The 17552-nt window shown below is 38.3% G+C and overlaps 2 protein-coding genes across 4 annotated transcripts in view; one reads left to right on the plus strand and one right to left on the minus strand.

Annotated features, from left to right (window-relative positions):
* Window positions 1-603: 603 nt before the first annotated feature.
* On the minus strand, window positions 604-4320 carry LOC137960563 (homogentisate 1,2-dioxygenase-like). Of its 2 annotated transcripts, XM_068808221.1 has the most exons (10): window positions 4216-4320; window positions 3895-4130; window positions 3598-3825; window positions 3278-3357; window positions 2514-2681; window positions 2226-2401; window positions 1745-1814; window positions 1498-1652; window positions 1115-1198; window positions 604-1025 (listed from the first exon to the last, which is right to left on the minus strand). In XM_068808221.1, exons 2-10 carry the CDS (start codon window positions 4104-4106, stop codon window positions 801-803), a joined length of 1398 nt encoding a protein of 465 aa, XP_068664322.1. In that variant the 5' UTR covers window positions 4107-4130; window positions 4216-4320; the 3' UTR covers window positions 604-800. The 2 variants fall into 2 exon arrangements, with proteins under 2 accessions (XP_068664322.1, XP_068664328.1); XM_068808227.1 differs by lacking the exon at window positions 4216-4320 and having other exon boundaries at window positions 3598-3779; window positions 3895-4088.
* Window positions 4321-5280: 960 nt separating this feature from the next.
* The window catches only part of LOC137960599 (apoptosis inhibitor 5-like protein API5), a 28643-nt gene continuing 16371 nt past the window's right edge, over window positions 5281-17552 (plus strand). Inside the window, exons 1-7 of one of the 2 annotated variants that reach the window (XM_068808255.1) lie at window positions 5281-5633; window positions 5728-5889; window positions 13322-13421; window positions 13503-13568; window positions 13739-13821; window positions 13987-14061; window positions 14251-14400. In XM_068808255.1, the coding sequence (XP_068664356.1) occupies window positions 5556-5633; window positions 5728-5889; window positions 13322-13421; window positions 13503-13568; window positions 13739-13821; window positions 13987-14061; window positions 14251-14400 (714 nt within the window). In that variant the 5' untranslated portion in view covers window positions 5281-5555. The remainder of the gene's footprint in view (window positions 5634-5727; window positions 5890-13321; window positions 13422-13502; window positions 13569-13738; window positions 13822-13986; window positions 14062-14250; window positions 14401-17552) is intronic. The other variant, XM_068808264.1, reaches the window with a different exon arrangement.

Consider the following 17552-nt stretch of genomic DNA (forward strand, 5'->3'; position numbering starts at 1 on the left):
AGTTTGAGCTCAGCTCAAACTCAATTAAAATTATTGGGCTCAAGTTCGATAATAATTTTAAACTTGAGGCTAGGATCGATTCGAGCTCGAATTCAAAATATTTAAATCAAATTTGACTCGAACATAGGCAGGTTCGGGCTCGGTTTGGCTCGATGCCACTCCTACTTTTCGGCACCGGAATTGTACGAGTGAGTTCATGGTACATCTAGGGTGGATATGAGGTATGGGTATTTCTATGGTTCCATTGATATTTTGCCTATTTTGTGATAAACTTTGGTTGTAGTACACTAGGGCTTTGTTGCCATAATTCCAGATACTGATACCAATTCCAGAAACCATGATTCTTACACTATTAGACTTTTATTTATGTTTCTTTTTCTGTTGCCAAACAGGTATTTAGACTGGCAATCCTGAATCAGACTTCCTCTGTCATGCACTAGAAATTGAAAAGAGGAAGAAAATACATCTACAAACTGGCAAGAATTCTTTGTTCATATGTATTAATGAAGAGTACAAGTTCAAAGGTGTTTTCTTGTAGTTTAAACTTGTATGCATAAACTAGAGCATCTCGATAATGTAGGCAGCAATGCAACATAGCCTAAATTTAAATTCACAAAGGCATATCAATTATTAGGGTTTGTTATCTAAAGGGACCAAAGCTTATGTACAGGGAGGATTTTGAAGTAGAAAAAGAAAGGAGATCAATCACAAGCACAACTTCTTAGAGGAAGACCGGATTTAATTGCAGCAACCAGCTCCTAGCCTTCTTATTTTCTAAAGCCTTCTTCATTTGGACACCATCACTCTTCAGGGTGTATTTCTCTGTTATCTCCATTACTCACTGTTTTTCCTTCATATGAAAAGTGAGACCTAAGACCAATCCAACATTGGTAGTAATCGCGATCCAAGTATGGAGATTCCAGAGCCCAGGGGCAGACTCGGGGAATTAAACATGATTCAAACATGAATGCCATTGTGTCCCTAATCCTGAAGGGTCCGGTATCCGCTCGAGCAGTAACAGTTGCCTGCAAAAGAAAACAAGTATATAAGAAATCTAGAACCAGAGGGAAAGAGGTCCCAGTTACCAGAGTTTCGAATGATGTTCCTTTGATACCTCAAATGTCTTGGTGTCGGGTCCGTGAGGGGTCATGCAACTATGAAGGCTAGCACCACCAGGTACAAATCCATCTGCTTTGGCCTACAATATTAACAAGTAAAATGAAAACCGCAAGATTTACAAGCAAGGGAATCAAGCACATCCACAATATGCAGAATCGTACAAGGACTAAACCCCAGTCCAAAAAAATCCTTCATTGAATAACCACCATAATTCAGTAGATGATGCTTCTTAAAAGTGAACAAATTGACTCCATTCATTTCAATTTTCCAGATATATTCCCTGACATTGTTAGGCTGGTAACAAAGCCCTAGTGTACTACAACTCAAATTTATGACAAAATAGGCAAAATACCAACGGGACCACAGAAATGCCCATACCTCATATCCACCATAGATTAGTCCCATGAACTCACTCATACAATTCCGGTGATAATATGGAGGCCGAAAAGTATGCTCTGCAACCAGCCACCGTGGAGGGAAAATGACAAAATCCAGCAAAGCAACGCCGGGTTTCTCAGATGGGGCTGTCAGTACTGCCAGGAAATAATATGGATAGACAGCACTTTAGGCACTATAAAAGTCAAAATTAAGAGTAGGAAGAAAGTTGAGTATGTGACAGTTTAACCTGTGTTTATTGAAGGATCGCTATGATCAACTAGGACAGTGTTGAAAGGGCAAAATTTACTCAGGTCGTACTGTAACAAAGCGAAACTCAAGTAAAAAATACTCAAAAAATAAAATTAAAATAAATAATTGTTTCATTAAAAGTAGGAAGACTTCCCCTCCACTCTCCAAAAAAATTAAAAAAAAAACAGAGAAAAAAGTCTTCATTGTAAGCAACTGCCAACCAGAGGTAAAATATAGTAGTCAGTAGCTTTCAAGCATCATAGATCTCTTAGATTTGGGAAAAGAAAGAAACATGCATTCTGATTGTAAGGCATCCAAGCTATGAAATGTTAAGATAGATAGGCTTATTTACCAGGAACAATAAATAGAAGAGTAATCAATGATCATAGCAACTGAGAACCCGACATCTCAATATTCTATGCAACATTTGTGGCTAATGACAGGTTTAAAAAAATCTAATGCGAAATCACAACCAGCACCTTATAAGGAACATAGTTGCCATGCCAAGCAACAACATTGAATGGTGAAAAATCTTGATTTGCTGTGAACAATTCGCCACCAAATTTCTGCACAATTGTATATCCTGGACGGAGACTCTGTTCAAACCATGCTGTAGGTACAAGAAAGTCTCTTGAAGCAGCAAGGCCATTAGCACCTACAAAAAGATTAAAAAGCCTCTCTGACTCCCCGAAAGAAGAGGTAAAATGTTTAAATAAGAAACAGGAAGAATGACAGGAAACCTACTGGCCCTAAGAAGATCTAAGTACCTATAGGGCCTAGATCAGGGAGCTGAAAATGGGTACCGAAAACCTCAGCAATGTAACCGCGTGATGGACCGTCTGGCAAGTAAACAGAGAAACGGAATCCTTGAGGCAGAACAACCATTTCGCCAGGAGACACTTGCATTCTTCCACATTCAGTTGTGATCCATAATCCTGTCTTACAAAGGGAGAGAGCCGTCTAAAGGAGCAAATGAAAAATTATGCAAATTGACTTCTAAGGTAAATAGAGTCAGGACAAATTTTATAATTTGATAACTATGTCTTCACTAAATTTGGACATGTTTTCATATATCATATATGGACTTGTGAAGTTGGGTCCAAGACTATCCCAAAATAACTAACCAACTTAAGAAGTCTCTTTCTCAACTAATAAACTCAAGATCTTTGTACTCACTCATCCATGTGAGACTATTCCTTAACATTTCTCCTCACGTGTAGGCCCTCTTTGTGGCTCTACAAGTGGATAATTTTATGTATAAGCCTCTTTTGTAGCTTTACAAATGGATAATTTTTAAGTGTAGGCCCACATATGAGTACCCTCTTTGATACCATGTGAAGTTTGGTCCAAGGCCCATCCCAAAATGACTAACCAACTTAAGAAGCCTCTTTCCCAACTAATAAACTCAAGATTTTTGTACTTACTAATCCATATGGGACTATTCCTTGACAAAACTCATGGTGGTGAAACCCAAAAAAAATGGAATCACCCAAGAAATTTAACAATGGAATAGCTTAAACAAAGGACTCACTTCCTTTCTGGGGAACTATCAAAAAGTCGCCATCAGCGTTGCAGAATGCACAATTGTCCATAGATTTGTCAGCGTTGTACCTAGAGGCACATAGAGATCCAAGAAGAGGTTTATCCAGTTTAGCATTTAAGGAACCACACAGACCAGAACCTTATTACTAAACTCAGAAGCATTCATAGATATAGACCAGAAGTGAGGCATTACACTCATTCATTCTCAAGACAAAATAAAAGATGCATGGCTTGCAAAAACAGCATCCGGTTTCTGAGATATGTATCAGGACAAATTAAAACGTCCCATGACCGTGAAATACAACTTACATGTGTATAGCAAAACCATGTCGAAGAAAAGAACTTCCAGCTCCACAAATTGTGTATAACCCATCAATGAAATCAGTTGGACGCTCGGGGACCTCCATCGGCTTCCAGCGTAATTGAGTTGGTGTAGCACAACTAGTAGCTTGGTTGAATTCGCTGACAAGGTGTCCGCATCGTTCTCGAGGCTTGAACGGTTCATGTGTGACAGAAGGTTTAATACGATAGAACCAACTGCAAAATTTGATCATGAATGAAGAGGGAGTAATTCATAAAAGCAGTAATGAGGCGAAAACAACGCACCTCCTTTGATTGAGCTTCCTCGGAACAGTAAATGCAGTTCCTGAAATCTGCTCCGCATACAGACCGTACGGACAGACCAGTGGGTTGTTCTGGCATTGTGGCAGGGCTCCGCTTAAGGCTTCCGACGAGAAATGGTTGCCAAAACCCAATTCATACCGCAGATCGACGGAGAAATCAGAATCTGAGATGTCGGATCTCACACTCTCCTCCATTTTATAAATTTTCTTCGCGAATTGCTTACATAGAAGTAAAAATAATCAAGGCAAATAGCAAGGGTAAGTAACCTGTTGGAGAAATCGTCTGGTTATCAAGTTTTCTTACTAGGCTCAAGGCGAAGATGTCAGTTTGGTCGGGCAAGATATCCACAGGCTGCGATTTTGATCGATTTCAACGAGGCGCCCGGCAGATGATCAACAATCCCAGTCGTGACTCGTGTGGGCCGGCTTGACTCGGTAGCTTTGCTGTTCAATTAAGTTAAAAAACACACCTGGAAAAACAAAGAATGAAATATTAGAATCCAAATTGTATAAAAAATCCCTAAAACTTTAAATTTGAGGTACAAATGAATTTTTTTAGTTTTAAGGCATATTTCATTCACGACATGTTTTATCGATGCATATCAAAGTTTAAAACATGATAGAATCACTTAAGATAGTTTTTAACGTGCTTTGAAACCTAGATTAGAAATTTGGCTTTGGCATGATCGATCAATTAGGGTGATTGATTGATCATCCAAAGTGCAACTTGGTAAAAAAATATAAAATATGATCGATCAATTAGGGTGATTGATTGATTAGATAGAACATTGCTAGAATGAGTTATAAAACATGGTTGATTAGTCCAATCCATGTCGTAGGCATTGAAAAATTATAAAGTATTATCAATCAAACAGAAGTATACCAAATAAGGGACACAAAACATGATTGATCATATACAATTCTTTAATCAATCACACTTAGTTTTGCATAGCCCAGAGCATCAATGTATGATCGCTCAGTCGGTTTGTACTAATCAATCTACTTAAGTTTTCTAATCAAATAAATATGCATTAGTCGATCAACTGATCGACCAATTAGGCTAAGGATTGACAAAAAGATAACTGTTACTCATGATTGATTGATTGATTGATTGATTGAGTAGTAAGTTCATTAAGTTCATCTTCATGTCCTGTTTCAAATTTATTTAATTCATTTACATGAATTTCATCTTCAAGTATATGACGTTGCAGATTACGTTACGCCGTCCAAGGTACATCCCACCACCTACCTCAAGATGTCATACTTATCATTAAGCAAGGATAGTTTCGTAATTCATGATCTGCCGCTCTTTACCTATCGCCGTTTTTGTTTTTCTTAGCAATACTTGAAGGTTCTGCGGACGCGAGTGGCGGTTTATCACAGAGCTCAAAATCTAGCACGGGCAAAACCCTTGCTTCTTCAGTTCATCCTTTGACGGATAACAAGGCCCTTTTCTTCTTTCGCAGTCCTTATTGTTTTCGTTTTCTGCCTTTTCTCCTTCTACTTAGTAGAAAGAACAGGAGCAAGAGTTCACTGAATTGGCGGAAGGCCTTTGCTCTTTTTCTTGTTTGGTGTGCTAATTTCTTCCTTTCCGATCTCCATTTTTGGTTTATATTGCTTCTCCTCCACTTTCCTCTGGTGTAAATGGCTGCTGACGCGAGTGACATTGACAAGCTTTATGAATATGGGGAGCGTCTCAGTGAAGCTAAAGACAAGTCTGCGGTCAGTTCCCTTCTCGTATGACCTTTTTTTTTTTTTTAGGGACTGAAATCCTTCTTAATTTTCCTGGGTTCTGAGTTTGTTCTTCTGTCTGCAGCATGTCAGTGACTACGAGGGAATCATCAAGGCCGCAAAAGGCAGCACGAAGGCCAAGCAGTTGGCAGCTCAGCTGATCCCTAGATTCGTCAAGTTCTTCCCCGGGCTTGCTGCAGACGCCATCTATGCTCACTTCGATTTGTGTGAGGATGAAGAATCTGCGGTGAGTTTCTGCTTGTTTCTTTTCCACTGACTTTTTAAGGGGTTGAATTTTGGTAAAAATTGAAAGTTTAGTGCTTTTGTCCTGCAATTGGTTTCTATAACTTACCAAGAAGTGAGTGTACTGCTCAATGGGAATGACCATCTGGGAAAGCTCTGCTTGCCAAAAATGGAACATTGAACGCTATTCGGAACTTATCATATGAGCATCTCTATTCTGAAACTCGCTATTAGCTGACTGATGTTTAAGACAAATTGGTAGTGAACATTCTAGTGTTTTTAACATTTTTTCCTTACTGGCCAGAAAACTGAGTAGCTATATAGGAACCAATATTATAAAGATCCACCTGGTCACCGACTCAGTCAGGTGACGTGAGTCTTGTCAAATCAGGTTTAAATACTGGTTGAACTGGTAATGACATCATATTCATCATTTAGTTTTAGAAAATAATAAAAAAGTGAATGATTGGCTTCTCCCCCAATCAGGTTGCTGGAGGGGGCAGAGACCCAACCCCTCTCTTGTCGGTTGGGGAGTGGGTAGCATCCCCCCTGCTGGGGTGCTGTACTTCCGTCAGCAGGACAATGTAGTGGAAACAACGGGGGAAGGTGGGCTGGAGTCCCCAGGAGGCTTCCCCATTGGTGGAAGAAGGTGGGAGGGGTGAGGCTCTGCTCCTTCCCCTTCCCCTCTCTTTTCCATTGTTCTGTGTCACACGAGAAATTCCCATGCACGATGCCTGACCTAGTGACAGGGCTAGGTTGATGGTTCACCTGTCAACACAGCCTGGCAACCAGGTTTTGACTCATTTTTGGGTCTCGTATGCTCTTGGTCCAGATTGGTGCTCGTGTCTGTGTTCTATAACTGAGATTAAAAAAAAAAAAAAAATCTAGGATGAAGTAACAGAAATGGCTTTGGTGGATGTTCAGAGAGTTATGTTAGCTATGACACGGTACCTACGAAGGATTACGTAAGTTCTTGTCAATGATTGTTAAGCAGAAAACACATCTGATTGGTTATGGTTTTCTTTATGAGTTTATGGTGAGAGCCTCAGTACATAGACGCAGAAAATTCTGAATTTATTTGATGCAAATTAGTGGTTTGCTAAATGATATTTCCATGAAACAGTACTTATAAACCCAGTGTGGTAGTGCACATGGAAAGTTTAAGTAGACCCCACATTTCCAAGAGAAAGTGAATCACCTGGTTCATGGGTAAAATGAGAGAGGGTTTAAGTGAGATGTGGGGACATGATGCATATACTCTTGTCTCAACTCTGATTTGAAGGTCCTATTCGTGCACCTGGAATGTTTAGAGACAGAGTGAATTCCCTAGAGGAAGTGCCCAATATAGTGGTGCAAATGGAATATGAAATTTTGTGGAGTCTGTGTTACATAGAGAAAGTACGTTACCCTGTTTATGCATAAAAAGAGAGAAGTGGAATTCCACTAAGGAGATGGAATTTCAATATCTTTGAAGAATGTTTAAGTTAAATGACGTACTGTAATGTTATCTTCTATGTCTAAGTTAGATTTGAAATTGAAAAGGCTAATCATTTCCGTTTTCTATAGGGCACTTCACATTTACATACAGTAACACAAAATACTCATTTTCTAGAGAAAGTAGGTTACCCTGGAATTAATTTCCATTTTCCTTTTCTTGAGGTTCTACTCTTCCTGGGCACTGACTGCTCCTAAAATTAAAGGTTAAGTGTTCCACCTTTTTTATTTCACCTTTTATTAACTTATACTAACACAAAAAACACATTCTCTTGAGAGCGTAGTTCTCCTTACTGTAAACCCACATTTTGTTGCCTTGGGGTAATTTACTTTCTCTATGCATTGGCTGGTTATTGCCCATAATGTTGGTGAAATGACACAAAACAGCTATTCAAAGAAAAATGATTAAAAAAAAAGCATTGAACATATGTTAACCTTAGATTGAGAAGTTTGGAAGATGTGGAAATAGATCAAATGGTATGGAAAATAATAGAATCAAACTTTGCAATGGAACATCCTATTAATTTTTCTTTGAATAATTTCGCTAGCCAGTTACGATAAATTTCATGCTATTTATTGATTTTTAGAGCTAACACATAAACACAAAAGATTTCAAGGGAAGCAGAGAAGAGAGAAACTCTAGCTCTTGGGAGAGGAGAGAAGAAAACAAGGGAGAGAAAAAATAGGAAAAGAGAGAGGTACATGGACGAATTTGAGCAAAGAGGGAGATACTTGAATGCTCTATTTCATGCATTGAGATTGTATTTATAATTGTGGAAAAGTGTTTGCAATGACTACAATGCCATTAGGGCTACATGCTTCAAAAGGAAAAAAAGATATATAATTACAATTCTCTGCCATCTCTATGAAGTTCTTCTTATTTACTAGCCATGCTACTCCTACTCAAGTGGGTGTCTTTTAACACTCCCCCTCAAGCTGGTGTTTGTAATTTTACTCTACAAATAATCTTGGTTAAGAAACTTGTGTGTTTAAAAAAGAAATTTTCATTGCCTTGCTTTGATTCATCTTGTTTTTGTTCACATCTTGATTGTAATCTTCATCTTGTTCTCATCTTGTTTCTCCCCCTTGGATATTCTAGTCACATAAAATTTGATTACCACAACACGTGGAATTCTTCATTGTAGATTATACTTCTTCTCAAATGATAACGACACCCATACTTGAATTCAAAAGGAGGTGCAACTACTGCAACACTCAACTTCCAATCTTTTCCTTCATACTTCTCCTTCTATTCTCCCCCTCAAGCTGGGAGGTAATGGCAATGATAACGGCTTGAAGCAAAAACAATTAGCTATAGTAATTATCTCCTCCATCAAGGTGTCCCAAAGATAAGTACTCAATCGGACACTGACTCTCAAAAAGTAAAAAACATGGGTGATATAACAAGAGTTGAAACCAACCTCGAAGGATTTCTGACAAAGAGAGGAATAACCAGAAATTTCGTTTTAAATCAGCTCTGATTGAGGTAATTGCGGAGAACATTGCTGGTCATGTCTACGCCTGGCTTCTGGCAAAGAAAGAATTCTTTCACCTTAGCGGCACCAATTTCAGGAGAAATTGATATCTGATTGCCAACATGACAGGGCCTTCGTGTGCACCCCCCCGATGGCCACTCTAAGTTGAACTTCGATGGAAGTGCTTTTGGCTGCCCTGGTCCTGTTGGATTTGAAGGGGTCATCCATGATGAAGAAAGTTGTCTCCTCTTATCCTTTGCCGGCCCTTTAGGCATTTCTGATTCCACTACTGTAGAACTTGCTAGGTTGCTTCTGGGCCTCATGATTTTCCATGACTGTCTTAATAGGCCCCTCATCATCGAAGGTAACTCCAAGGTGGTCATTGATTGGTGCACAAAGAAAATTCGCCCCTTGGCGACACTGGGACACTTATTTTGAAATTTATAATATAACCGTCAATTTAAATTGTATTTGGGCTCACACACCCATATCTACCAATCATTTGGCAAACTTTCATGCTAAAAGGGGCTCTTCCCTCCAATACCTCGTTGTGGAGGAGGGGCCGCTGCGCTAGGTTGTATTTTCTTCCCTTTCCTTTGAATTAAATTCACACATTTTCCTTAAGAATTTCGAACAAAATAGTGATAATAATCACTAAAGTGGGTAATGCCTGTCACTCAAAACATGGCGATAAAAACCCAAAGTTACCAATAAAAAAGTCTCAATGGACTTAAAAATACCCACATATAAAAAAAGGACCAACCGAAGCATTGCACCAAGGGGTTGGCCTAAGAGGGTAAACGAGAGTAAAAAAGGATGGTAGGAGAAAGGTAACTAAGTAAAAGGGTAATGGAGATTAAAGGAAGGGAAAATAATCACCACCATAATAAGGAGGAGATTGTAACGGTAGTTTGGAAATAACTTAAAAAATTTGACCAAGTAGGACCCAAGAGGGAGATAAAACAAATTCCTCTATGAACATGACGATTGAGGAAACTTAAAAAAATCTCCAATAAGAAAGTTTTGAGATGAAACATAATAATGGAAACTTTTTAAACATAGACTTCTCATATAAGACAATTACTTTTTAATACAACTAGATCAATTTGAAAAGAAAATATTTAAAAGATAAATTCTGGAATAAGGGAGATTTAGGGCACTATTATTTGGAATCTAGAATTAAGAAACAAAACTTCCTAATTCAAAAATTCAGACTTTGTCAAAAAAAAAAACTAAATTCATATAAGGAAAGACTTCTCTTAAGGAAACCAATGTAATATGAGATAAAAAAAGGAACTAAGGAAGGAAAAATACTCAAGTTTATAAAATTTTAACTAGATTTTGAAAGCAATTAGGAAACTTAACCAATATTAGCAACTCAAAAAGTGAAGCAAAAAATGCGACTTTAATTCGGATTTTTGCATGCAATAGGCTACCAACATGACCTTTGATTCTTTCAATGTGGATATCTTTCTTTAGAAAGATCAGATTAAGAAACGGTTTATTGGGATATAAAGTAGATTCGCATAACTTTCTTTTCAGATATAATTCTCAATATAAATTCTTAGTCATGTTGGTACAAACTGTTTAGAAATTGGACGCTTTCTGCTGCTGCTCGAAACTTTTTTATTTCAGATGTCGATTTCTCTTTTTATAAAAATCTGATTAGAACAATTCTTTTATAGTTGGAAAGTAGACTCAAAGATATTTCCAATGGCATATAATATTCTATATGATAATCATGGTAAGAGAGTCATGAATCCAATGAAAAACAAGCATATAGAAAGAAGACTAAGGGAAAAACGAGAAACTCCTATTTTTTTTTTTCTTCCTGTTCCTTCCTTTCTTCTCCATCTTCTCCTTCTCTATGTTAGATCTTTGCCCACTCTAATACCTTGTTGATTTCTAGAGCCAACACATAAACACAAAATATTTCAAGGGAAGGAGAGAAAAGAGAAACTCCCAACTTTTAGGAGAGAGGAGAGAAGAAACCAAGGGAGAGAAAGAAAGAGAGAGGTACATGGACGAATTTGAGCTAAGAGGAAGACGCTTGAATGCCCTAACCCATGCCTTGAGGTTGTATTTATAGTTGTGGAAAAGGGTTTACAATGACTACAATACCTTTAGGGTTACATGCTTCAATAGGAAAAAGACATAAGAGGACATACACCAACTTGCATAATTACAAAATGGTTGTCTAATTTATTAGTCATGCCACCCCTACACACATGGGTGTCTTTTAACACTATTATATATCTTAACAAATTAAGTACAAAATGGCTGTCTAATTTATGTTGTTTATGTGGAGTGGGCCTTTACTAAATGGCCACATGGGAGAGTTTCTAGTGTAAGGTCTTGGGTTCAAGTTTAACCGGGGGATATTGGGTGTAGTGTGCATGAATAATCAGCATTCAAAGAAAAACACTATGTTCCTTGTCCTTATAAAAATAAATAAATATAAGAGATGGAACCACTATTTTCAATTTGCTGGAGATTTGATGAACATGAAATCTGTGAGGAGATTGGAGTGCTGGACTTGATTCTCAACAGTCCTCTGAAGGGGTGCTTTGCAGGTTTTAGAAGGAAGTTGCTGTGCTTTTCCTGTACTGAAAAAGGGGTAGCTTCGGTGCATACATGGTGGTTTCACAAGACAGAAACAACTTGAACAACATGATTGTTTAGGTTAAACACTAGGTATACAGTGTAAGACATCAGAGTTATTTTTTGTTACACATGGAGCATAAATATGTTGTGTAATTCATGACATATCTGCAAAGGAGAGGAAAACAAATTCTTTGGGAATTCAAGAAGGTTACTGAAGTTCAGAATGGTTCTTGTAGATTTAGTGCTAGTTGTGGACCTGCTTAGATGATATTTCACTGTGCTGAAGCCCTATGCAGCTACCTTTGAGAATAAGAGTGATTTTTACTTTGCCATTGCTGAATTATATGTAAAGGGTATTTTTGTGTTTTTTACCTTACTCATAATATCCCTCTAGAGTAGGAAAGTGTTCTGCTTCATATGGTAGTTAGTGGTTCAATTTTCAGTTTTGTATGTCATGTAATTAGGGAGATATAAGGAGTTGAGTGTAGAGAGGTATTTCTGTCATTGTACCTTATTTTTCACTCAAGTGATATTTAATAGAAGAGAGGTCGATTTCTGATTTCTCAGCGAGTTCTGGATTGATCGCACTCTACTCTCTCTCCTCTCTCTTCTTAATTCTTAACTTTTACACAATACCGAAGCAGGATGCTTGCTTGGGCCTAGGACCAGTTTGTGCTTCGTTGACTTTGTGCTTTGTATGTGTTGTTCACATGTCAAGCCCTATTATGTGTAAGCATAGACATCAAGGGCAGTGTTGAGTGGTAGTACTGCCATATCGATAAGTGCTAAAAAGTGTTATTGGTTTACAAGGTTGAACAATAGGCCTCCTAAGTAGTCAGTCATTTTGGGGTAGAACTAGGCTCAATCCAACAACTATATTTCGAGTTGATTATGTACTAGACCTTTGTCATTCACCCCCCAAAAAAAATAGCAAGAACAAAGAAAGAAGAAAGTTATGTACCAGACTCCTGTCATTGATAGTGGCACCTATAGGTACAGCCATCCATGGGTATTCTAGGGCATAGATGAGAGCCTATTGTTGTGGCCGAAGCCAGGTCATGTCCACCTCATTATTGGTCAGGAAACAAAGCAAGAAGATTACTTGATCCGTTTGGAGATGATTGAGGATACTCTATAGGTGGAAAATTGAAGAGAAGAAAGCGTATCTAAATCTGGTGGTTCATCTTACTATATCCTGTTACCAAGGAGAATGCTATTATGATAATCTTACTACTTTGTCACCCAGGAAAAGCCTTTTAGATATCTTGGATGATTGTATGCACTAACCATTGAATGAGTTGGTGATACTTTCACCATGGGGATGTTAGAGGAGAATAATTTCGACTAAAAAATTGAATCCTCAATTATCCTTGGGTTGATTGGTTCTAATTAACATAATTATAATTGGCCGGGTCGTGCTTCTGTTGTTGTTACTTTGAAGCAATTATAGTGCTCAAAGCAAACCTGGCTCTGATACCACTTGGTCCCAACTTACATATTATTAGAGCGGGTACTCATATGTGGGTCCAAGGCCTATCCCAAAATGACTAGCCAACTTAGGCAACCTCTTTTCCAACTAATAAACTCAAAGTCTTTGTACTCACTAATCCATGTGGGGCTATTCCTTAACAATTTGTTTAGACATGTAAACGTCAGATTTTTTTTGCTTTCCTTGTCTTGATAATTACAGATTTCAGTTCTAAATTATAAAAGGTGTTCTGTATTGGGCAAATTTTTACACCTCTTATTAATGTAATAAAAAAGTGGACGAAGAAAATGATCTGATTGGAATATATCTGAGTACATGTCAGGCTTCAACCAATTTGTGCAAATATGATTGGATTTGTATTTGTCTGAGTATAGGTCAGGATTCAAGCAATTCGTGGGTTTCCACTTCTTTGCAAGGATACTGCAGAGTACATTTCGAAAATTGTCTATGTTGTTGGGCAACTTCTAACAGCTGGTAAATCATGCTACTATTGGTCTTCCTAAACCTACTCTTATTATTCTTAGTTGCATAATGCATTTTTTTTAATGCTTATAGAGGAAAATGTGGAGCGTGATGCCGTGCAGAAATGCCTGATGTCTATTTTAAGGCAGGATGTAAAAGGTAGTTTTCTCTGAAATCTCTTTCAAAATTTATAACATGTGGCAATCTGTGATCTATGTATGTTGATTTGACCAGCTGGTTTTATTTGCCATTTTGTCATGATGATTTCTTGAATATTTCTCGCAAATGGAAGAAGTTCCTGTTCTTATTGATGTTTTTGAATTTTGCAGAATCGTTAACATCTTTATTTAAACATATAGATGGTGGTGATGAGAACGTTAGAGAAAAAGTTCTTGGTTTTATCCGGGATAAGGTGTGGCCCATGTAACCCTTGTCCTCTCTCTCTCTCTCTCTCTCTCTCTCTCTTCCCCTCGTTCTCTCTCTTTTTCTTTTTTGTTTTCCTGTTTAAATCTTCAAAATGTAGTGGTGCATTTTGCAATTAATTTATTATGGTAATATATCTTAAGTTTTATTCCAGGTATTCCCTCTCAAGGCTGAAATTTTGAAGCCACAAGCGCAAATGGAAAGACACATAACAGATTTAGTGAAAAAAGTGAGTTGAATGCTGTAAAAATGTAGTCATTTTCGCAAACATACAGAGAGATATGGTAGTCTCTGGTTTATGAGTTAGATACCGAGCAATCTATTCAACTGACTACATGTGTAAAGTATTGAATGTTTATTATTCTTGTGCTCTTGATGTTGTGAAGAATTAACAATTTTGTTACTTGATTATTTGTAGAGTTTGCAGGATGTTACTGGTGCTGAATTTAAGATGTTTATGGATTTCCTCATGAGTTTAACCTTATTTGGAGAGGAAGCTCCACCAGAGCGTGTGCAGGAACTTATTGAAATTATTGAGGGGCAGGCTGATCTAGATGCCCAGTTTAATGTAAGTTTCATGTGGAGCATCTATTGTTGGTATATGGAAGGTAGATATAGAATGAACAATATTAGTGATTCATGCAATTTTGCACTGTGGCAGCTTCTGTAAGATTTCTATAGAATGAATGATGGGACTGTGAATTGTTACTTGAGTGTAATACATGGTTTGCATCACTCAGTATGTTCATAACTCTAACTCTCTATTTATGATAATATTTTCAGTCAAGTCATGGTGTTTTGAATTGCAGAGCAACCAGACTTCCTTATGACTTTTATGATTATAGGATTGATATTAATGGAAATTAGCCTGAACCATACTTTTGTTAAGTTGGTTCCGTATCCATTCCATAATGACTAACCAAAGTCGGGAGGCTGTTTTTCTAACTAATTACCATAATATTTTTCTTAACTTTTATCAATGTGGAACTATTCCCACTAACAACTTGTAAAGAAGTTCTATTGTAGTAGTTTTGTTTTGAGCACCCACATCTAATTTTTTTTGTCAGATTCGTTGGCATTTTTCTGAAAAATACAATTATGGTTGACATGAAGAGATTTTGTTCAAATTCGGGTTGTAGTTTGTTAACAAAGCAGTACATGACTGAAAAGATAAATTATGGAGTCAAATTTATGCCCTTTCTTGTGGTTTTGCTCTCATTGAGTGGTCCAACTGATTCTATCTTGGTTAAGTCATTCATTTGCATTACTACTTCTGCTTGACTGGTTAGACCTTGTGAACTTAATAGGGGGACCTTTAAAATCAAATTAATAGAGAATGTCTGCCCCCTTATTGTAGACTAGTTACTCCTTTAGCCTATCTTTGTTTTTTATAACAATGAGAAAACAATTCCATTAGAAAGGCTCCCTAAGGAGAAGAATTTACCAGGAAATAAATCGGAACAAGAAAACAGAACCAAGAGAACCTAAATGGGAATGGGGAGTGAGCTCCAAGAGATCATGGTGCTATCAGAGTTAAGGGCCCAATTAATTCTCAGGGCTGAAATGAGATTGCACTTTTGATGATTAGAAGCCATAGAGTTAAAAAATTATGTTTTCGTGCCCTTCCATAAGCCACTTTAAGTGCACTCTCTGCTTCCAAAAAATACATTCTTGAGTGATGATAACTTCCAATTCATGCTTGTGGGTGCAATGATGGTTGTCTTCATCGGAGGGGATTGGAATCCTCAATGGTATTTAGGTCTTGAATCTTGGCTAAGAGGGCTGCCCTCTTCTCTTTTGTATACTGAATGAATCTTGAGCCTACGTCCTGATGAAATCTTTCAGGATCTTGAGTTTGAGGGAGAACTGATGGCAAACAGAGCCCACAACTACAATATGATTCCCCAAAAAAAGCAAAATGAGTTGTTCAAACCATGCACACTCAAAACCTAACGGTTGTGTCCCATGTTCCATTGATCACCGTCAAGGATGATAGGGCAGTGATCCAAGGCCAGTCTAGGGTCAGTGAAACTGTGTGCATTTGGAAGAGACTCAGCAATTAGGGTTGGGAAGAAACCTGTCAAGCTATGACAGAATGGCTCGCAACTAGCTGTTGGTCCAGGCTAATGAGACAGTTGGATAGTTAAAGAACTGGTTTCTACCAATGAAATCCAGAATTGACACATAGCTAGGGTGAAGATTGTCGCTGGTGGACATTTCTTGTGGGGAAATCTGATTACGTTGCAGTCTCTCCCTTAAATGAAGGAAGATCCCATCCCAGTTCTGAAAATTTTCATTAAGCTCAACACAAAACTCTTCCTTGTTGGCAGGACTAAGATTGTCAATATTGCATATGGCCCAATAGTCATTAGTTGTGAGGGACTTGAAGGATGCATAGCGTTTACCGACCATTCAATGCATCATTGGGGCACAAAATCGAGCAGTCCCAGGCCAGCAGTAAGCCCCTAAACCAAGAGGCCAGAAGGTCACAAACCAATGGTTGGGCAACGATTTGGAGCTTGGTCTTCTGAAGAAAACAAGCGCTAGGCGAGCATTGAATATGCTGTCATGAACAACTGCCCTGCTTTTGAGCATCTTTCAATCCTGAGTGTTCCAAGAGATCATATTCATGGCAGATAATACATAGGGAGGAAGAAATTCACCTATGGGTTAATGCTGCTAGTGGCATAGTGAATTGGGTTGGTTTGAACTTCTAATTCTTTTAGGAATATTTCAACCTTCATCTTTCAAATTATTATTATATTTTAATTTTTATTATACAAAGTATTATTGTCATTTGTTAAGAATAGTTTACATTTACATTTCAAAAAAAAAAAGAATAGTTTACATTTGAGTTGGCTTTGGGCCAGAGCATTAATTGGAAGAAAATTACTCTCCTGGGATACTATATTGAAGACTCAGTGCTTCGTGACATGGCAAAATTCTTGGGTTGCATTAGAGAGCACGCCTGCTACTTATTTTGGGACTGCCACTGTTTGACACACGTCCCATTGCGGCTCTTTGCCCCCCCCCCCCCCCCCCCCCCCCCCCCCCTAATGAATAAAGAAGTTTGAGAAGAGATTAACCACATGGCGGGGCAAACTTCTTTCCACAATAGGTCGACTTATCATGCTCAAGTCATACTTGGCAGGTCTGCCCAATTACATCGTATCCTTTCACACATTGCCCGACATCGGTGTGCTCAAAGCTTGATGCTATTCGCTGGCGTTTTCTTTGGATAGGTATTGAAGACACCTTCAGGTACCATTTGGTTAGTTGGAAAGAGATTTGTCAGCCCCAAATCAGAGGTGGCTTGAGAATTCGGCCTACAAAGGATATGAATTGTGCTCTCCTTCTTAAGTGGATTTGGAATCTCAATTCCAAGGAGAACAGTTTGTGGAGTAACATGGTGAGATTCTACCTCCTCCTGTGTCATTGGTGGAGAGAGGGGGGTATCGCCCGTTGCTTATTCCCAATCTGGAAATGCATTTTCAAATTGCTTCCGAAGTTCAGGGCTGCAACCTCCTTCTATCTTGGTAATGGGAGGACCCTTCGATTCTAGACAGACGAGTGGTGCGACCCCCGGCCATTGTTGGAGGATTACCCGGAATTAGTAAGGATTTCTATGGATCTATCTCAATCGGTGGCTGACTCATGGAGTAATCAGTCTTGGAGCCTCCACTTCCACCGTGGTCTGAATGATGAAGAAGCAAGTGCCTT

The sequence above is a fragment of the Aristolochia californica genome, unplaced genomic scaffold, assembly GCF_029961685.1.
Source record: "Aristolochia californica isolate CCGP_79_NKW_82.1479 unplaced genomic scaffold, dmAriCali1.0.hap1 SCAF_1, whole genome shotgun sequence".
In the NCBI taxonomy this organism is placed as follows: domain Eukaryota; kingdom Viridiplantae; phylum Streptophyta; class Magnoliopsida; order Piperales; family Aristolochiaceae; genus Aristolochia; species Aristolochia californica.